The 23,026-nt window shown below is 43.1% G+C and overlaps 1 protein-coding gene across 1 annotated transcript; it reads right to left on the bottom strand.

Moving 5' to 3' along the window:
* Positions 1 to 9,017: 9,017 nt before the first annotated feature.
* On the bottom strand, positions 9,018 to 11,997 carry PLD6 (phospholipase D family member 6). Its single transcript, XM_045824682.1, has 2 exons — positions 11,568 to 11,997; positions 9,018 to 9,265 (listed from the first exon to the last, which is right to left on the bottom strand). Exons 1-2 carry the CDS (start codon positions 11,995 to 11,997, stop codon positions 9,018 to 9,020), a joined length of 678 nt encoding a protein of 225 aa, XP_045680638.1.
* Between the last annotated feature and the right edge of the window lie 11,029 nt (positions 11,998 to 23,026).

Here is a 23,026-nt window from a genome sequence, read left to right as displayed (position 1 = left end):
GCTGATCCTAAAATTCATATGGAAATGTAAGGGGACACAGAAAAGCCAAAACAATGTTGGAAAAGGAAAAGGACTCATGCTGCTGGGTTTCAAAACTTGCTACAAAGCTTCAGTAATCAAGATAATGCATATGGCCCCTACCTGTACGGCTCAGCTAGTGGGGCATCATCCACAAAGGGAGAAGTCACCAGTTCAATTCCCAATCAGGGGACACATCCAGGTTGCAGGTTTGGTCCCCAGTTGGGATGCATGTAAGAGTCAACCAGTCAGTGTTTCTCACATCAATGTTTTTCTCCCTTTCTCCCTATCCCCTCTCTCTAAATATAAATAACATCTTTGTAAAAAATGACAGTGCATATGGACTGACACAGATCAATGGAACAGAATTAAGCATCCAGAAATAAGCTCTTACATTCACAATCAATTAATATTCAACAAGGGTGCTAAGACCACTGACTGGGAAAAGAATAATTTTTTCAACAAATGCTACCAGGACAGTAGCTATCCACAGGCAAAAGAGTCAAGCTGGACCACCTACCTCACACCATACACAAAAATTAACTCAAAATTTACCTAAATATAAGAGCTACAACTGTAAGGCTCTTAGGGAAAAAAACAGGAGCAAGTCTTTGTGACCTTGGGTTGGACACTAGTTTCTTAGATACGGCCCCAAAGCACAAGCAACATAAGTAAAATCAGATAAATTGAGTTATATCAAAATTAATAATGTAATTTTCTACTCATTAAAAAAAAACAGGAAAAAAGTAATGGCAAACAATACCATCAAAAGTAGAAAAAACGACCCAAATGATGGGAAAAAAATATTTGCAAATCATATTTCTGATAAGGGACTGGTGTCCAGACTATATAAAGACCTCTTGTAACAATAAAAAAGCAACCCAATGAAAAAAATGGGCGAAGGATATGAATAAACATTTCTCCAAAGAAAATATATGAATGGCCAGTAAGTACATGAAAGGATGTTCAGTATCATTAGTCATCAGGAAAATGCAAGTCAAAACCACATTGAGACCACCTCATAGGCAGGCTATAACTAAAAGGTAACAGATAATTTTTTATTGGTGAGAGTGTGGAGAAAAAGGAACCCTCATACAGTGCAGATCAGAATGTAAAATGGTGCAGTCACTTTGAAAAATAGTCTTGCAAGTTTCTCAAGTGTTTGAACAGGTTATGTGACCCATCAATTCCATTGCTAGGTATTTACTCGAGAGAGGTGAAACCGTATGTCCACACAAGTGTGAATGTTTGTAACATTATTTGTAAATAGCCAAAAGGTGGAAACAACCCAAATGTCCATCAACTGATGAACAGGTAAACAAAACATAGTACATCCACACAATTGAGTATCATTCAGCTATTAAAAGAAGTGAAATACACATACTACAACATGAATGGCCCTTAAAAACATGGTAAGGAAAAGAAGACAAGTAAAAAATGCCACATATTGTTGGATTCGATTTATGTAAAATCTCCACAGCAGGTAAATCCATAGAGACAGGAAGCAGATTAGTGGGTATTGGGGAGTGACCACCAATGGGAGAGAGTTTCTGGGGTGACAAAAATGTTCTAGAATCAAACAGTGGGGATGGTTGCACAACTTCTTGGTTAATATACTATAAACCACTGGCTTGCATTCTTTAAAAAGGTGTATTTCATGGCATATGAATATTAATTGTAGTGTTCTTTTTAAAATAATCATTTGCTTTTAAAAAAGTATATTGATTATGCTATTACAATCGTCCCATGTTTTTCTCCCTTTTATCCTCCTCTGCCCTGCACCTCCGTACCCTCCAGCATCCCCCTCTCCCCCCGTTTAGTTCATGTCCAGGGGTTGTACATGTAAGTTTTGTGGCTTCTCCATTCCCTATACTATTCTTAACCTCCCCCAATTTTGTGCCTACTATTTATGCTTCTTATTCTCTGTACCCTTCCCCCCCCTCGCCACGTCCCACTGCCCCACTGATAACCCTCCATGTGATCTCCATTTCTGTGGTTCTTTTCCTGTTCTCTTTGTTCAGTTTTTGTTTCCTTTTTTAGGTTGATAGTTTTGAGTTTGTTGTCATTTTACTGTTCATAGTTTTGATTTTCTTTTTCTTAGATAAGTCCCATTGACATTTCATATAATAAGGGCTGGGGGGTGATAAACTCCTTTAACTTGACCTTATCTGGGAAACACTTTATCTGCCCTTCCATTCTCAATGAAAGCTTTGCTGGATAGAGCAATCTGGGATGTAGGTCCTTGCCTTTCATGGTTTTGAATACTTCTTGCCAGCCCCTTCTTGTCTGCAAGGTTTCTTTTCAGAAATCAGCTGATAGCCTTAGGGGAACTCCTTTGTAGGTAACTGTCTTCTTTTCTCTTGCTGCTTTTAAGATTCTCTCCTTACCTTTAATCTTGGATAACTTCATCATGATATGCCCTGGTGTGTTCCTCCTTGGGTCCAATTTCTTTGGGACTCTCTCAGCTTCCTGGACATCCTGGAAGTCTATTTCCTTTGTGAAATTGGGGAAGTTTTCCTTCATTCTTTGAAATAAGTTTTCAATCTCTTGTTCTTTCTTTTCTCCTTCTGGCACCCTATTGATTCAGATATTAGAGCATTTAAAGTTGTCCCACAGGTTCCAAATTCTCTATTTTTTTTTTAAATTCTTGTTTCTTCATTCTATTCTATTTGAATGTTTATTTCTTCCTTTTGTTCCAAATTGTTTATTTGAGCCCTGGTTTCTTTCCCTTCACTGTTTGTTCCCTGTATATTTTCCTTTATTTCACTTTCTATAGCCTTAGTTTCTTCCTTCATTTTGAGTCCAAGCTCAATCATTTCTGTGAGCATCCTGATTACCAGTGTTTTGAACTCTGGATCTGATATGTTGGCTATCTCCTCGTCACTTCGTTCTTTTCCTGGAGTTTTCATCTGTTCTTTCATTGGGCTTTATTTCTTTGTCTTGGCTCACCTGTTATGTTGTGAAGGAGGGTAGCCTTAGGTACTGGCCAGGGTGGGGCAACCCACTTTGCTGTGTTGTGGCGCTGTATGTGGGAAGGGTAAGAGAGGAAACAATGCCACTTGTTCAGCTTTCGCCCTGCTCTCAGTCACTTCCCTTGCTTCCCACAAGCGAATTGTGCCCTTCCAGGTGCTGATTCCCATATGGGTGGGTTTGTGTACACTCGATGACCCAGTGGGGGCCTCTCTAACAGACTCTCCTGTGAGACTGAGAGTTTTCCCCTGCCACTGCAATCCCCACAGATTTTTACAGCCATAAGTTTTTAATCTTAAGCTTCCCGTGCTGAAACCCTGGGTTTCACCATCTGTCTTGCACCCCGTTTGTTCCTCCCAGATTATCCATGTGCAAATGTGGGATGGCCCATTCAGCCAGCCACTGCCTCACCCACACAGTCTGCCACCTTGCTAGGCATCTTCTCTGCCCTGCTGCCCATCTCCAACCCCTCCTACCAGTCTGGATAAATGTTTAACTCCTTGGTTGTCGGACATCCATGCAGTTTGATCTTCTGGCAGTTCTGGTTGTTTTTTGTTTTAAAATTGGTTGTTATCCTTTTGGTTTGTGAGGAAGTGAAGCACTTCTCCTATGCCTCCATCTTGGCCAGAACTCCAGCTGCTTTAAAAATCAATTCAAAAGAACTAATATAGTGCTTTAAAGTACAGTGTACCAGATGACATGATACTGTACATACAGAACCCCAAAGATTCACCAAGAAACTACTGGAACTGAAAAATGAATTCCACAAACTAGCAGAACACAAAATAAATATCCAGAAATCAGCTGCATTTTTATATGCCAGTAACAAACGGAAAAGGAAATTAAGGAAACAATTCCATTCACAACTGCTTCAAAAAGAATACAATACCTAGAAGAAGCCTAACCAAGGATGTAAAAGACCTGTACTCGGAAAATTGTAAGACAGTGAAGAAGATACAAATAAGTGGAAGCACATACCGTGTTCATGGATAGGACAAAGTAACATTATTAAAATGTCCACCCTACTGTCCACACTACCAAAGCAATCTATAGATTCAACACAATTCCTATCAAGATTGCAATGACGTGTCTCAAAGAACTGGAACATTTCAAAATTTATATGGAACCACAAAAGACTCCACATAGCAACAGTGATCCTGAAAAAGAACAAAGATGGAGGAATCATGCTACCTAATATCAAACTATACTACAAGCCTACAGTAATCAAAACAGCCCGGCACTGACATAAAAACTAACACAAAGATCAATGGAACAGAACAGAAAGCCCAGAAGTAACCCACATTTTTATAGTCACTTAATAGTTGATAGAGGAAGTAAGCACATACAATGAACTAAAGATAGTTTATTCAATAAATGATACCGGGAAAACTGGACAGATACATGCAGAAAAGTGAAACTAGACACCTTACACCACACACAAGAATAAATTCAAAATGGATCAAAGACTTAAATGTTAGACCTGAAACATAAAAATCCTAGAAGAAAACACAGGCAGCAAAATCTCAGACATTGCTCATAGAAATTTTTATCAGATATATCTCCCCAGGAAAGGGAAACAAAAGAAAAAATGAATAGGACTTCATCAAACTGAGAAGTTTTTGCACAGCAAAGGAAATCATCAACAAAATAAAAAGACAAACCACAGAATGGGAGAACATACTCACTGACACTCTGATAAGGGGTTAATATACAAAATTTATAAAATAGTTATAAAAATCAACACACACACACACACACAAAAACAAACAATTAAAATATGGGCAAAAAACCCCAGTTGGTGTGGCTTAATGGATTGAGCACCAGCCTGTAAACTAAAGGGTCACTGGTTCAATTCCCAGTCAGGACACATGTCTGGGTTGTGAGCCAGGTCCCCAGTAGGGGGCACACTAGAGGCAACCACCCACACATGGATGTTTCTCTCCCTTTCTTTTTCCCCTCCCTCTCTCTAAAAATAAGTATTTTTTTAAATGGGCAAAGGACCTGAACAGACACTTCCCCAAAGAGGACACACAGATGGTCAATAGACATATGAAAAGATGCTCAACATCACTAATCATCAGAGAACTGCAAATAAAAAACCACAATGAGATACCATCTCACACTTCTCAGAATGGCTATCAATAAATCAACAAGTGCTAGTGAGGATGTGAATAAAAGGGAACACTTCTGCACTGTTGGTAGGAATGCAGACTGGTGCAGCCACTGTGGAAAGCAGTATGGAAATACTTCAAAAAATTAAAAATGCATCTGCCTTTTTACCCAGCAATCCCACTTCTGGGAATATAGCCAAAGGAAACCAAAACACTAATCTGAAAGAACATTAGCACCCCTATGTTCACTGCAGTGTTATTTACAATCACCAAAATATGGAGGCAGCCCCAGCATCCATCAATAGATGAGTGGATAAAACAATTATATTTAAACAATGGAATTCTACTTGGCTGTAAAAAAAAAGAAGAAATTTTTACCCTTTGCAACAGTATGAATGGACCTCGAGTTAACATTCATTATGTTAAGTGAAACAAGCCATTCAGAGAAAGACAAATACCATATGATTTCACTCATATGTGGAATCTAATGAACAAACTAAGAAGTAAAATGGGGACAGACTCATAGATGAAGAGCAGATGACAGCTAGTGGGTGGGTGAATTAGGGGGTGGAGGGATCAAGCAAATGGAAAAGAGGACTCATGGCCATGAACAACAGTGTGGTGATTGTCAGGGGAGGGAGGAATAAGGGGACTAAATGGTAATGGAGAAAATATAAGATGTTTAAAAATAAAACAAAATACAATATACTGTATTTTGCCATGTACTTTTTTGTATACTCTTTTCCCAGATTTTTCAGGGAAAAATAAGGATATGCATTATACATGAGTATAAGGAGTACCTGCCACGGGTATAATAATCCCATGTATAATGTGCACAAAAACGTGGGTACACATTATACATGGCAAAATATGATAGTTGTGTTTGTTCATTCAAATACTCTTGTGATGGTTACTGGTAGACTGTGAAGGCTGTGTACCACTGTCATGACAATGTTTTTTCAATCACAAGAGTTGCAAGAGTTTAAAAGATTTTAAACTTAATTGTGCCAATGTGAATCACTCTGCGTATCAGGTTTGTTGTTAAGCTGTATCACTGCCCCACAGTTTAAATGACAACCCTGAGCTGAAACCAGGATGCTGACTCAGTCTATGCAGTGGGGGAAGTGCGCTTGACTCCTCCCATGAAGTAATTGCCAAGCTTCCCCAGGGGAAATCACTTCTTCTAAAGTTTCTCCAGGGGGACAGCTGTAATAGCATAAACAAAATATGATTAAAAATAAAATAAAAAGTTTCTCTAGGGGTGCCAGAGATTGAACCTTGCAGCAAAGAGAGTAGCTTCAGAAGACGCACGCCACCACGCAGCTGGGCTCCACTCCACACTCAGCCATACCTGCAGGAGGTCAGAGACAGGGTATGCCCACTGTCCCAGGGATCTTTTCAATGACTGCCCAGGGCTGGACTAGCCCCCAAATAACTGCTGCTCAGTGCAAAACCACTTACTGGGCCCCAAGTATCTCCCGAATCAACTAAAGATTAACTACCTAGTTCATTTGCTTTTACAGCCCCTGAAACCTGATGTGGACTCCGCCAGCTCACCGGGCAGACCAGATGTGCCAGAGTCAGCTCCTGGTCCCAGTCTGGCTACGCCTCACCACATCTCTCCTGTCAGAGCAGGGTGCAGCCAGCCCACAGTCAGGGGCTCCAGCCATGTTGTGCAGACACCTTGTCTAAGTGGACACGAAACAGCATCCAGTTCAGAGGCAGATTTCAGTCGTGACCTTCTGCATTCCGCAGCCCCTGTGCCTTCCGAGGAGGTTTTCTTCTATTGCAAGTTCTTTTCAGAAAGGTTTACTATTAATCTAAAACTCTCCCCATCACTGCAGAGATGATGAAAACAAGATAAACAATATAAAGTTAAAAATTATGAGATGACATCATTTCACAATTCTTAAAACAGCAGTCTAGATAACTTGGCTAGATCACCTCATACGCATTTGATGCTGTGCTATGCACTGGAATGCCAGCCTGCTTCTGGAAGAAAACCCAGGCATGGAGGGAGCATGCTGCACATGTGCCCACTGTCACAAGTCATGCTGAGGCTGGAAACTACCAGAAGCAGTGTGTATGTTTGGAAACACTTCAGGACATCCTCAAGGAACACCTTCAGGGTTTACTCTCTTTTGAGAAACTCCTATGTTGACCAACAGTTTCTAAGTAGCTGTATGTTGCCTCCTCCCCCCAAAAGTTTTACTTGTTTAATAAAGAGCAGCCATGAATTGAATGACTGAGTAAAAGGCAAGGACACACAGTACTATCATTCCAGAATAAGAACATTTATTCAGATGTGTGGGAAGTTCAGAACCACACGGTTCATCACTCAGGAGACAGTCTACAGCCTCTCCCTTTTTCAGAACACACCCTGCTGGAGTAGACTCAGATTAAAACGAACAAAAAAAAAAAACAAACCATTTTTAATGTAAAACCATTTCTTGTGATTTCTGATCACAAGAAATAAGAAAAATTAACTTTTGAGTTTACATGTCCAACTCCATAAGTCAAAGGTAACTTTTAAAAAGGAAAAACATGCAACACTGAACAGTCTCTCCCAGTGGCTGTCGACAGTGGTGGGAAGGAGACCCACACAGCACCAGACAGACCTCAGGACAGCTGCACAGTGTATACACAAAATATGACAAGATGGTGAACAATCATTCGCATTTTATCTGAGCTACCTAAAGACACGTATTCTGAAAAAAAAATTGGACTATTTCACAAATGTATGTAAGGTACCTGCTCTTCTAATTACCTATGTAAAACGCTGGGCTGAGAATACAAGTGGATCTGTAAGGTACCATAACAGGAAACTGGATTCTCCTCTTTGGGTATTTCATGGTTGATTACACTGACCAAAAGATGCGATTTAGCAAAGTCCACAGTAATTAAAGTGAAGGCCATTTCTAAACACACAACAAAACTACCTTGAATGTGAGAATATTTAAAAATTAAAAGCACAACATACAGAAAAGAAGCAGGTTCTGAACCTCCCGACAGATGACGTACCAAGCCACATGAAAAGAGAACAGAAGCTGCCAAGCATGAAGAATGTCTCATGCTAGTTTTAAAGCATAATCATGCCCAGAAGCCCGGGTGAGAGAACGGCATGCCTGCTGCAGTGGCCACGAGGGGCCTGGAAGTCAGCTTCCTGCCCTGCCAGCCCAGCACTGCTTTTTCTTCTGTCACCTGCTTTCCTTCCTAACCTCTTCTTTCCTTCTTCTGACTCAGACCTGCCAGTAAGCCCCCAAGGAGCTGATGAACAGCAGGGATGAAAACACTGGGTCAACCACCTTGAGCAAATCCCAGGGTTCAGCTGTGCTGGGTAGGGACCAGACCAGTTCAATTGGAAAAGAGGGGAGATTCTGGACATACCCAAAGGGTTGAGCTGATGGAGTCGACCCAAGAAGGGGGAGATTCTCTAGAATCAGGAAAGGGGATCGGACGGTCTTCAACCCTGAAACAGGCCTCACCCCTTTTTTGTGTGGCTGCAGGAGAGAAAGCCATCGGTTCTCAACCCAGGCACCAGGCAAGGTACCTGCAAGAGTACAAGCAGCTGTGGCTGCATTTACTTTGGGTGGAAGGAAAAACCAAAGTTTAGTCCAGAACAACTGACCTGATGCTAAAGAAATTTCCTTCTCCTTTTTAACACTAAACTCTCTTTAGTTCACTTCAGTATTTTAATGAAGGATGATTCATTCTGAACAATCTTTTATACAATGTTGGGGTCTCTCTTGAACAGAATGCAGAATCTGCCACTGTAGCTCACAGCAACTCTGGGTGGACACCAGCCAGTCGGGTCCTGTTCCTTGTAGGTCTGCTCTGGTTTCAACTGGTAGTAACAAAAGTTCTGCGACATTAAACACCTCTCCCCCTCCAACTCAAGATAGAGGTGACAGCACAGCTTCAGTGACTTCTCTTCTTTTGTGGGAAAAAAGTATACTTTGTAGGGTTAAACTCTTCCCAAATATGCTCAAATTCTTCCAGAAAAAGCCTTACATAGTCTTCATCCTCCATAATCAAAACATTTTCTCTATTGTTCTGAATGGCTTGTGTGGTCCAGTTGAGGGAGCCGGTGATCAGCACCTTCTTGTCCACGATTGCAAACTTGTGGTGCATGTAGCCCAGGTCCTGGTCATGTCGCACCTGAATACCTGCAAAAGGGCAAGTCGGCTCTCACCACTGCCTCCACAACCCCTCCCTCACAGGGCTCAGCTCCTCCTCAAGGGGGGACATTTGCTAGCAGCTACAAACTTTGCTATTTTTCTCCAAATTGGTGGGAAAGGGGCGAAGCTTGTCACTTGGGCAGGTGGTAGTGGCTGAGCCAGACAGTAACCAGCCACAACCAGCTCACAGGTGGGGATGCTGAGGGGCATTCTGGCACAGGAGGGGACAGGTGGTCCTGAAGGCAGCAAGGACCGCGGTAGACATGCAGATACTGGCTCTCCTAAATTACTCAGTTTCCTCTGGGAACAGCCCACCCCACACCCTGTCCACACCTCTGGAGGCCAGACCAACCAGCATCACTGTCATTCATCTGGCCGGAGGCCATCAGAGCAAACATCATTGGCTGGGGTTTCCTCGCCTCTCACTTTTGCCCAGGACTGGGTGCCCTAGAAAACACCCCCAGGCTGGGAGCTGCACCCAACTCTGTAAGGAGAGGGCCTGGGCCTGAGGGAGGAGCAGAGGAGAAAGCAGGCCTGGGTGAGAGGCAGCCAGAGAGAATTCAGGGTCCCCGAAGCCAACCTGTCCTCATTACTATTTCAACCTTTGCCCCAGGGGATATCTCGCTATGAAATCAGAAGTTGTACTTGCTGTTCCTCAAGCTAGGAGGCTCCCTCAGACACCTCCAACACTGCTGAGCTCTGCTGGCATGTCACTCCTCTACACCATTTTCTCACATGTCCTGGCCCCTCTTCCTACTGTTAAGTACTCATGCTTTGGTTGGATTCCCTACTGGGTCCTGGTCCTGTTCACCATCATGACCCTGGTACCTGGAACCAAGCCAGGCAAACACTGTCATGCAGATGTATTTGTTGAAGAAATGGAGGAGGAACAATGGCTGGATTGCCTTCAGAGAGGAATCAGCTTTTAGAGGGAGCTGGTTGCAGTGCCCTTTAAGGCTCTTTCCAAACCTGACATTTTGCAGTTCTCTAAAAGCTACCTAAATAAAACGGGTCATGCCTAAGTTTCCCATTAAAAGGCTCAGCAGATTTAGGATAACTCATGACTGCCAAGAGGAGTGGAAGTGAATATCCTCACTGTGTGAACTGAGTTTCCAGCTCTGCCTACACGGGATGCCACCAGCACCAGAGGATGAAAGTGCTTCCACCTCTGGAGAGCCCCAGGCAGAGCGGGCAAGCTGAGCCTGACTCAGGAAAGACTTCTCTGCCTCCCGGGTCGCAGGAGATCATGCCTGTGCTTGTGTGACTCAGAGCACCGTGGGACCAGAGGGAAGCCTGCAGAGTTCTCAAGGGCTCTTCATGCCTTTCTGTCACTGGGCTACCAGAATTGAAGGGTGGAAAGGATGTATGCAGGTCAAGAGACATGCACTGAACATACAAAACGCAAGGACCAGAGCTTGCTTGCAGGATGCTGCATTACACAGAGGTAGAAGGGTGAGACCAGGGACTCACAGGTAAGACCAGGATCTGATCTGTCCCCCACCCCAGAAAGAGAGGTCAGCTGGCCAAAAATAGATCTTCTCAAGTGTTTTGCAGCTGCAGAAACAAACTGTTCATCAACTGAATATTTTAGTTGCACTTTTTAGAATATTATTTTTATTCACTTCAGAAGCCCTGAGCATGAAATTCACTAGTGTACTTTAAGGTGAAATGCCTTTTTTTCCTTCAACCCTGAAGCCTGACCGTTGCAGTCTTTGTACACCTGCTCCGATGAGCAAGCACAGACAGTCTGCTGGTGGGGGGACTCATGACTTCATCCTTAGCCTCCCCCTCATCTCCTAAGTACTGTCAGGCTAAGCCATCCTCACTTTGGGCTGCAATTGTCCGGGCTGGGCTACACCTCCAGCTCTGCATGAGCATTCCCTATTGGGTCCCAAGGCCAACGAGGGTCTTGGGAATGCGGGGACTCCCAGAGGCTCTGTCTGCTTCCCGGGAGTGCGTGGGCACACCTCTGGCCTCTGGGAGTTCCCAGATCTTCCTCCACTGGCTGGGAACATGCAACCGGCTCACACTCTCATATCTGGCATGACACCCACCTGCACAAAAGCGCTCCCACCACGTGGAGACAGGAGCCCTTTATGGATGGCCCTGGCGTTTCTCGGGAATAAACTGCCCTGACCTCACAAAGCCCCCATGGGTAATAAATGGGATCTCACCTGTACTCAGGGCCCTGTCCCCAAATATCTGCTTTTGACATTCTCCCTTCTGCCTATGGTCCTAGGTATCAGGTCTTCCTCCCGCCCTGCGACCCCAGCCTGGGCATCTGGCCTACCTGCCTTGCGAAGCAGGCCGATCTGCGAGCCTTTGAGTGCCATGTAGTCGCAGTCAGTGACGACACGGACGCGCACCCCGCGCTGGTGCAACAGTTGCACCGCCCGGCCCAGCTGCGGGCTGGAGAAAGCGAAGAGGCAAAGCTCCAGGCTCACGCGGGCAGCCAGCAAGACGCGCAAGAGGCGGCTCAGGGAGCTCTCGCCATGGGGCAGGCCGCACCGGCAGCCTGCTGGGGGTGCCGATGGCCCAGGGCCCGCCCCCCGCAGCAGGGCTTCGGTGCAGGTCACTTGCGAGGGGAAGAAGAGAACTTCGTGCCGTGGCCTCCGCCGCCGCCCGGCCCACCACCAACGCAGGGCTGAGGGCAGCGCCTCCAGGGCGAGCGCGAGGCCCACGGCCACCACCGCCACCACCTGCCAGCGTAACCGCCCCATGCCACCAGGGAGGGCCGAATATCACAGGCCCACCACTCCCAACGGCCGCGCGCCCGCCAACCGCATGCTGCCGCAGCCCCACTACGCCTGCGCGCCCCCTTCCGCCACGTGCCACCGCTGCCCACCGCCCCACTGCGCCTGCGCGTTGCCCCCCACGTGCTATTGCTGACCTCTGCCTGTTGCCCTACTGCGCCTGCGTGTCCCCCTTCCGCCACGTGCTACCGCTGCCCCCCCACCGCCTTTCTGCGCCTGCGCGTCTCACAGCCCTACTGCTGCCCTCCACCCACCGCCCTACTGCACAAGCGCATCCTGCCGGGTCAAGGACAGTAGGCCGCACCACCTAGCTGTTCCTGGTCCTCGCACGCCCTGCACAGACCATCAAAGCTAGAGACTGCCCTCTGCGCCTAGCTCCCCAACACTGCCCGCAGCCCACAAAGCCTGCGACAGCCCAGCCCTTCCTCCCTCTGGAGCGACATAGTAGTGCTGACTTCTCAGTTCCTACCTCCCGTTCGCCGTGGGGGAGGCACTGGGAGAAGGGTCTGGAAACAATGTCAAATAGCTAAAGAGTGTCAAGGTTCCGGAGGTGTGGTGGGATAGGGCAGGTACCAAGTACAGGGGTAGGTGTTTTCTCCACCCTCCCAATATAATCTTGTTATTTGAAGATGCCTATTCTGCTTTAAGCATAAACAGAGTGCAGGATAAGGCCATGGTGCTGTATTAGCAAGCGCTGAGCCCACTGTATTGCTTGGGAGGGGTACGCTTTTACCTTTAACAGAAAAAGGTAGAAGAAAGGGTAAGACTTTTTTTTTCCTGTTTCCGCTTTGCTGAATCCTATTCAATAATTCCCGTAGCTACATCGAAGTTTCTCTGGTCATCAACTGGAAATGACATATCCTCTGCAATTGTTTCATGACTTTCACTTGTTACAAAAGCTGGCCACTGGATGGACGAAGCTAACCTAAGTAACCTTGGAAAACTTGTTTCGACTGGTAAGTACACGACTAAACACAAAGGGAACTACACATGAACGCTGTGTTCCCCAAGGGGGGATGGATAGCAATTCTGGAACAGCTGAACACACGTACTGAGGTTGACTAGACTAGTAAGTGGCTGGCGTGTAGACAGAGCCCGGGTTCTCTCTGTTGTGGGGAAGGCTAGAATGATCCTTGTGAGAGATACATGTGAATGCATGTTTAGCGGTGTGTGTGTGTGTATGTAATGTCACCACAGTCAGCAATGCATGCACCTAGCTCTCAGATCCCGGCTTCAAAATACCACTCTCTAATAAAAGGAACCAGAGCTCCTTAGAGAAATAACTGATTCTAGGACTAAGCAGGGGAAACATAAGGTGAACTTGAGGTATCTTGCATTTCCAGAAATTAAGGAAGTGTTAAGAAAGCAAAGGCATAGCAACATGTCCAAAGGACATAGGAACCAACCTAAAAGAATCCCCAAAGGCCAAGTCCGAAACAATTTGAGGAACAAAATGAATAACTCAGTATTGGATTATAACCCAAGTATAAAATAAATATATACAAATCTATGCTGATGTAGATAAAAGACTAAAGAAATGAGAAATTCACAAGTATTCCTTGGAGAATTCTGAATAATAAGTGTAGACATGCCTGCTCCACGCAAGAGGTTAAACTAAATCTCCCTGCTCCTTTGAGGGTAGGCAAGACCCAGTGAATACTAGGGAAAGCAGGAAAATAAACTTTACATGGAGAAAACTGGTAAATATTGCCCTAACCAAATGATAGCTAACATCACCAGAGATATCACGTGGACATCATGTGCCCAGTATAATGTGATGAGAAGGCGCTTCACCCCTGCAACATTTTTTCCCAATGCCCATAACCAGTTCAGTAAGGAGGAAAAAACATCAGAAATGCAGATTGGAGGACGTGCTATCACATTCCACAAGATAACTGGCTAGTATTTTACCATACTGCCAAGGTCATGAATAAACGGAGCAATGTTGAATCCAGCTGGTGTGGCTCAGTGGGTTGGGCATCATCCCCAAACCAAGAGGTCCCTGTGGCTCAATTCCCATTCAGGGTACATGCCCAGGTGGCAGGCCTAGACCCTGGTTGGGGGCATTTGAGAGGAAACCAATCGATGTTTCTCTCACATGATGTTTCTCTCCCACTCTTTCCCCTCCCCTCCCCCTCTCTAAAAACAAATAAAATGAAATCTTAAAAAACAACAACAAAACAGGAACAACTTAGAAACTGCCACAGACCAGAGGAGACTGGGGATGTGTGACAACTAAATGCATGTAGTACCCTGGTCTGACTGAGTCCTGGGACTCAAAGATGACATTAGTGGAAAAATTGGAGAAACCTAAATAAAGTCTGGAGTTTAATTAATAGTAATGTACCAGTGTCAGTTTCTTCCCTTTGACAAATGTATGGTAGTAAGATAAGATGCTAACAATAAGAGAAAATGAGTGCCAGGAATGTGAGAAAACTCTGTGCTATTGTAACAGGGTAGTTTGGACCAGAGGTCACTGAAAAAGCAAGGGACCCAAGTATGGAATATTAAAATAGCAACTGGGCAGCCTGTGCCTTTCCAAGGGTGGGGCTGTGCAAGGCAGCTGCTGCCAGGAGCAAACTGTAAACAAATGCAATGAGACTGCATGTGCCAGCAGTAGGACCACTCATGACATACCGTGGGGTGGGGAAAGGAAAAGCTCATACAATGCCTGTGTGAGTTGCAGAGGCCCAATGCCCCACCCTGGACAAACAGATGCTTATGCACTGTGTGCAGCTGGAAAACTTCTGCCCTTACTAAAAATGGCACCCAAAAGAGGGTCAAAGACAACAGGGAGCTGACAAAAATGGCAGATGCTAACACACTGTATGTAGGAAGAGCCTGATGTTCAGTTGCGCAGGAATTTCTGAGCTGAGCCTTTAAAATGCAGTGTGCTGGGAAACACACAAGATCCGTAGGTTTTTTGCCCTTCCCCTGGCTAGCCCAGTAGGCCATAGTGAACCCAAAGTCCTGAGATTTGGCCTGTTCCCAAAGACCATTTGGTGTGCAAATGTCCTCAGCCCCCCTCCCACACAGAAGACAGCAGCAGAGCTGGCAGTGCTATGGGGAACCTGCCTGGCCAAGCACACAAGCACGCTGGTGAGCTGATGGCTGGAGAAAAAGCGGCTCCAGAGTAGAGAAATTGACGCTGTGAAAAAGGACTCAGCAGGTGCACAATGACTCGTGAGAGATGCTTGGAGCAGAACTATGACCGGCAATGCTGAGCAGCAGACTTCCGTGTTTCTGAAGGATGGTACTTTTAAGTAGCATGTTCTGAAATGGGTCTGGCTTGGCAGAGGGTGGCAGGGCCATTTGTTTTGGGGCGTTTTAAAGGGAGCGGGACTTAACAGCAGAAATCTACCATTACCCTAAAACTGTATAACCTTTAAATAAACAACCATTCCTTTTTCACCAAACTCTTGTCTCTGGAGTCATGCCCCTTGGAGGCAAGTAATCAAACCCTACTGTTCTGGCACACTATTGGCTGGTTCTGTAACATTATCTTTAAATTAAGAATTTATACAAAATGTTAAACATACACTTTCCATATGCTCTAGCTATCCCATTCTGAGGTATAGCCCAAGAGAAATGAAAGCACATGTCCACACAAAAATATGTCTACAAATGTTCACAGAAGGCTATTTGTAATAACCTTAATCTAGAAACAACACAAATTCCCATCAACTAATAACTAGATACTCAAACTTTTGCATGTCTATACAATGGAATACTATTTAAACTACTGGTACATACTACAGTGTTAGATTAATTTCAATTACACTGAGTGAAAAGAGACAAAACAGTACATATTATATTATTTCATTTACACAAAATTCTAGGAAATGCAAACTGTAGTGACAGAAATGAGATCAGTAGTTGCCTAGGGATGGGGAAGGGCAGGAGGGATTACAAAAGGAGACAAAGTGATAGCTTTATTTCGATGGTGAAGATGGTTTCATAGGCAAATGTATATGTTGAAACTTATCAAATTGTTTGATTTAAATAAGCATAAACTATTGTATGTCAATTATTTTTCAATAAAACATTTTTTTAAATATAGAGCCTATGAATTTAATTCTGATTCTCCCACTTCCTGGCTGAATGAGCTAGGGCAAGTTGCTTCATCTCTTTGAGCCTCACTTTCTTCATTAATAAAGAGTGAAAAGAGCAACTTCCAGTTGTGGCAGTATAAAGAGGCAGTCAATTCCTCTCTGCAAAAAGCAAAATTGGGGGACATGGTTGATAGCAACCACTTCAGGTCCATGGAAAAACCCCAAAGGCAGCCAATAAAACATAAGTTTGAGTGGACCCAGATGTTGAATTTAGAGGGAAAAAATAAGACACTTCAAAATAGCTCTTATAAACATGTTTAAAGAATTAAAGAAAAGTGCCCTGGCTGGTGTAGTTCAGTGGATTGAGTGCCAGCTTGTGAACCACAGGGTCACTGGTTCAGTTCCCAGTCAGGGCACATGCCTGGGTTGCAGGCCAGGTCCCCAGTAGGGGACACGTGAGAGGCAACCACACACTGTTTCTCTCCTCTTTCTCCCTCCCTTGCCCTCTGTCTAAAAATAAATAAATACAATCTTTTTTTAAAAGAAGAATTAAAGAAAAGTGTAATTACAATGAATTAACAGACTCTCAATAGAGAAATATAAATTATTTTTAAAAGTCTATGCAAACAGTCAATGTAGGTTCATCTTGTAACAAATGCACCACTCTGGTGAGAAATCTTGATAATGAGAAGGCTGTGCATGTGTGGGAAGGTGTATATGGAATATCTGTGCCTCCTTGTCAGTTTTGCTGTGAACCTAAAAGAGCTCTAGAAAAATTTAAAAAGATAGAGACATTGTACATAAGACAGTGACACCTCAGACCCTTTAAAGTAGGTACCTTGGGACCTCACACAGTTCTCCCAGTGTCATTAGCAACTGTAACACAGTGATCTTTCTGCTCTTGTAGCAGAAGCTGCAGAACGAATTTTGCCACAACACATTTCATGCCAATATCCTGCATCCAAATCTCAGATACAGTAGTTTCTATAATCCCTGATCAGCTTCTAGTTCTCAACAGTCAGTTGCCAGTCTTTGCTGACTGTAGTCCATCAACATTCAACACGTTCAACATTCTCAGGTATTCTGCTTGTTGTAGGCCCTCCAGAATGATCACTTTCAACAGATTCTTGACAATCTTTGAAGTGTTTGCACCACATTTTTATTTGTGCTGCACTCATTACATCATGTCCTAAAGCCTTCTTAATCATCTGAATAGTCCCCATGGAGGACTGTTCAAGCTTAACACAAAATCTGATGCAGATTAGTTGCTCTACTCACTCAGGCATTTTTAATGCAATGGCCACACAATATACATGCTCACTCAGTGGCATCTACCACCCCCCACTGACCAGTACAGTGAAGTTGTCATTGTTCACACATGCACATTCCAGTCCACTTCCCTTGGCTGCCAGGTTACATTGATGTCACACAAACCATTCTTGTATTAACAATGATGGTACTTTTTCCGGGCAGACCTCATATATCAGATAAGGGGTTAATTTTCAAAATATATAAGAAACTCTTAAGTTCAATAGCAAGAAAAGAATAACAACTTAAAAATGGGCTAAAAATCTAAAAAAAAATAGTTTAAGGGACCTCTGAGACATTATCAAGCATAAGAATATTTGCATCATAGAAGTACCAAAAGGAGGAGAGAGAGAGCAATAAAAATGACTGAAAGCTTCCTTAAACTGGTCAAGAAAATAGACATACAAGTCCAGGAAGCATAGAAAGTACCAAGCAAAAAGGACCCAAAGAGGCCCACACCAAGACACATCATAATTAAAATGCAAGCAGTTAAAAACAATAAGAGAATGTTAAAAGCAGCAAGAAAGAAAAGCAGTTAGTTACCTACAAGGGAGCTACCTTAAGACTCTCAGCTGACTTCTCAACAGAAGAAATATTTCAGACCAGAAGGGACTGGCACAAAATATTTAAAGTGATAAAAAGCAAAGACTTACAAGCAAAACAACTCTAACCAGCAAGATTATTATTTAGAATCAAAGGATAGATAAAGGTTTCCCAGACAAGAAAAATTTAAAGGAGCTCATCATCACAACCAGTATTACAAGATATGTTAAGCAGGGGTGTCCAAACTGCAGCCTGAAGGCCAGGTGGGGTTCAGGATGGCTGTGAATGTGGCCCAACACAAAATCATAAGTTTACTTAAAACATTATCAGATTCTTTTGTGATTACATGTCACAATGTATTTAATTTATGGCCCAAGACAACTCTTCTTCTTCTAGTGGGACCCAAAGACACCAAAAGTTTAGACACCCCTGTGTTAAAGGGTCTTCCTTAAAAAGAAGGAGGGGAAACAAACATAAATATTAATAATAAAATGGCAATAACTACATATTTATCAATAATTTCTTTAAATGTACATGCATTAAATTCTCCAATCAAAACACATAGGATGGCTGAATGGATGAGAAAACAAAACCCATACATTTGCTTCCTACAAGAGACCCATTTCGGATTGAAAGACACACAGACAGGGATGGAAAAGATATTTCATGCAAATGAAAACAAAAAAAATAGCTGGAGTTGCAGTTATTTTTTTCAGCTATTTCTTTTTATTTATGGTTTGTGCTTAATGTAAATCAATTCCATAATATGAGAAATTACTGTGAATCAAAGCATAAATACACAAACACAATACACAATCTAAAAGAGATATATAGCATTCAGGTTCAAAACAAAAGGGAGTGTTCACTCACACACACAGTAGCTGAAGATCTCCTTGGTGTAGTGTTCCTGGGTAGGTTTCTAAAGATGGAAAAAAATGACTGTCATTATCAAGATTACCATGGCCAAAGTGCTGGATCATTTAAGCATCAGTGTGTGATCTTTCAAACAAAAGACTTTAGGGAATGTCTATTTTAAAAAAGTGAGCATCGAGGCTGTTGTGAACAATATTTGCTTTCCAAAATCAAGCCCACATTAGGCTGTGGATCAGGTTCTAACTATCTAAAAATATTGACTAAGCTCTGGTGGGTGTAGCTCAGTGGATTGAGCACAGGCCTGTAAACCAAAGGGTCGCAGGTTCGATTCCTAGTCAGGGTATATGCCTGGGTTGCAGGTCAGGTCCCCAGTAGAGGGCACGTGAGAGGCAACCACACATCAATGTTTCTCTCCCCTTCTTTCTCCTTCCCTTCCCCTCTCTCTAAAAATAAATACATAAAATCTTTTAAAAAATTAAAATATTGGCCAACAAAAGAAAGTGTTCCAAATGTGGCCATTTTGATTCATAGTTTTTGAAGAAGTATGTACAGAGAAAGAATAAAAGTTTTTCTGAATTTAGTGTAAGCCTCCAGTCTTCACTTCCCAAATACCTAATTTACAGTTTTGGCTTCTTCATATTATTTGCCTTTTCAATTTTAAGATTTTTCAAAACTTTCTAAACTGATCATTTTTTAAATTGTAAAAAGTATTCAACATATGCAGAAATAAAAAGCATTTTGAAATTAGTTGACATCAGTGTACTTCTACTCTTTGGAATTAGTCTAACTAGATGAATCTGGTGTTCTCATTGAATATAAACAAAATTTACTGGTTATGCTTAGACATGGAGTAGATTCCAATCCATCATTGACCTGGTACATATCAATTACTACACAAAAAGTCTAATGCTATGTCAAATCAAAAGCCTCAAAGGAAAGTGTTCAGTTCCCAAGAGACCAGTGATAGCTTAACAATGTAAAACTTTATCTAGAGTTACATCCACATTAAATTAGTACTCTGAAACAATAATATAATATTTGTAGGAACACCTGGAAGTTCCTTCTTATGTACATGTAAATAGAACCATAGCATTTTGCATTACCTAACTATTGTGTGGCCTTGTAACTGTAATGAACCAAAGGAAAACCAACTCTGTTCCAAATTCCATCCTTTATATCTAGACATCCATTTTCAAGGTGGAATTTTATGTGTCTATAGATCTTAAGCCACATTTAAGAAAACCATCTCTGAACTAATTTTGGATATGTTTTTCTTCATCTTGTATGTGAAAGTCCAGCATATTTAATAATGACATGCATCATCTAGTCAAACTTTGAACATACTATTCAAATCAATCAAAGTTGAGTTCCTTAACATTTTCTGCGTCAATAAAATTAGGTGTGGAATTAGATTCAGTGAAGACCTGTTTTTTTCCTTATACTGCACACCATTTGGATTGAGTTTAGAAGATGGAGAAGCATAGACATTTCTTGCCCTAAGTCTTTTAACAGCAGAGATGTAGAAGAGAGAACGAGATCACCAAGAGACGGCAGTTGACTGCAGAGCACCATCACTTGCCTTGGTGGTGGCATTCGCTGCACTTGAGTTAGTCATGGTACTGCAGGAGGGGTTACTTGCCAGCATTACAGTAACTGTTTGGTTGAAATAAATCTGCATGGGTAAGAGCAGCACCAGAAGCAGCAGCCCCAGTCTGAGCCTAGCGACCATGGCTCAGTCCAAGGCTGCTCTGTCAGTGAGCCACCAGTCCCATTGATAGTTAGGTGATAGACAACTGCTGGTTGGGCAGAATGCATGCAAAGTGGATGGGGTAGCAATTCTTATATCAGACAAAATAGACTTTAAAGAAACAAATAAGGACATTTCATAATGATAAATAATTCAACCCAACAAGAGGATATAATCCTTGCAAACATTTAGATACCCAACATAGAAGCACCTAAATATATAAAATGAATATTGATGGACATAAAGGAGAAATCAACAATAATACAGTGTTGGGAACCACCCTGCCTGGTTTCAGAAACTGCAACCCCTCATTGCTAAGGCTGAATAAAAAGACCTTGGGACCACAAGCCACTAAGGAGATAAAGCTTATCTTCCTGGTAGAGGCACCATCTCTGCCCCCTTTCACTTCACCCTACTTGGCCTTGGGCAGATGACTGGTCAGCCAATGACAGGTAAGTTTCCTCAAAGGAGGGATGACCTAAGACAGGCACAATTGCAAAGGGGGCCTCAGGGAAGTACATGAGGGGCTACAGAAAAAGGGGGTGATGGACTCTCGCCCTTCACCTTTGACATAGCCCAAGTCCTCATTCTTTCTGCAAAAAGTCTCCTAATTTCTTGGCTGCCTTACTTCCCGTGCCTGACTTAAGCCTGAAACAATGCTGGAGGTGGGTGTGGCCCTGTGCTGGAAAGGGCAGGTTCCCTGGGGCAATCGGGCCTAAGAAAGAATGCATAAATCCTATGAAACCTACTTTGCTAATACCCCCAATTTAAATGATAAGGGTCCAAGCATGAATGAGTTTGTTCCCCAAAGTTTTATGGCCCTTTTCCTTTGAGAGATTGGCCACCTTTCCTCCCTGAGCAGATCATATCTTGGTATACTTATTCTTACCCATGGTGGCCGGGGGCAGGGGGGGCCCCTGTGGGCAGAGCACCCCCACAATACAGTAACTGTAGGGTACTTTGACATCATTGATATCAAAGAATAGATCATCTGGAGAGAAAATCAACAAGACAACAGAGGCCTTAAATGACACATTAGACCAACAAATGGAAATGAAAGAAAAGTTAGGGTAGTGATACTTATATTAGACAAAATAGACTTTAAAACAAAGGCTATAATTAGAGATAAAGAAGGACACTATATACTGATAAAGAGGTTAATCTAACAAGAGGATGTAACCCTTTAAACATATATGCACCCAACATAGGAGCACCTGCATATATAAAGCAAATCTTATTGGACATAAAGGGAGAGATTGGCAGTAATACAGACATAGAAGGGGATTTCAAAGCCCCATTGACATTAATGCATAGACCTTTTAGACAGAAAATCAAAAAGGAAAGAGCAACCTTAAGTGACAAACTAGAACAGATAGATTTAATTAATATTTCAGAACATTTTACGCTAAAGCAGAAGAATATACATTCTTTTCAAGTGCACATAAAATATTGTTTAAGATAGACCACATATTAGAACTAAAAATGAACCTCAGTAAATTTAAGAACATTGAAATCATATCAAGCATCTTTCTCTGACAATAATAATATAAAACCAGAAATCATTTACATGAAAAAAATTTAAAAACACACAAACATATAAGGTTAAAAAACATGTTATCAACAATGAATGGGTTAACAAAGAGATCAAGGAAGAAATCAAAATATACCTAGAGATGAATGAAAATGGAAACACAACAACCCAAAATATATAAGACACAGAAAAAGAAGTCCTAATGTGGCAGGAAAAGAAAACCCCATGAAAATGCTTCTATGCTCTACAGCTTCATTGATAAGCAGTGCTCTCTGTAACACCTGCAAAATTCCACAGTGCCTTTTGTTTTAATGTGACAGGACATAGCTGAGCAATAGCTATTCTTAGGTAGAAGCTGACCAGCAGCCATTTCCAAAGCAACAGCCAGGTATCTCAAGGTCAGACACTAACCCCTCCGCATCTGGCTCTGTAACTTTGCTTTGCCACGTAGGCAGGAAGCCCAGGGCTATTTAAACCCCAGGAGATCAAAGCTTATTGCTCAGAGAATTTGGGTAGTTAACCCCTCTGAGCCCGCACATAATAAAAGTTTGTGCCTCACCATCTCCCCCCAAGTGAGAGTTATTTTTCGCAACATTTTGGTTCCCTGACCAGGAAACCCACTCACTTGAGCAGGCATTTTACCTCCCATGAAAGCACCCAGGGGAGTTGGTGGGGGAGCGCTGCTGCAAGAGAAGGAGCACGTGCCCCGGTTGTTTCGGGCTTCCCGGGGTGGAGACTCCCGTGCCGTGTCCCCAACAGCTCTAAGACCTGGGTGGAGGGGGAGAGATGAACCATGAACTGTTGGAGGTACCAATCGGAATCGGTAAGTGCCCCGGGGACCGGACCCGAGACCAGAGAGAGATTGATCACCTCTCAACTGGAAAAATTTAGGAGTCTGGGCCAAGACCCAGACCATTGGACTCCTACTTGGGGGAGGAAACT

The sequence above is a fragment of the Phyllostomus hastatus genome, unplaced genomic scaffold, assembly GCF_019186645.2.
Source record: "Phyllostomus hastatus isolate PE091 unplaced genomic scaffold, TTU_PhHast_1.1 phas_scaffold_55, whole genome shotgun sequence".
Taxonomy (NCBI): domain Eukaryota; kingdom Metazoa; phylum Chordata; class Mammalia; order Chiroptera; family Phyllostomidae; genus Phyllostomus; species Phyllostomus hastatus.
This window is presented reverse-complemented; position numbering and strand designations above follow the sequence as displayed.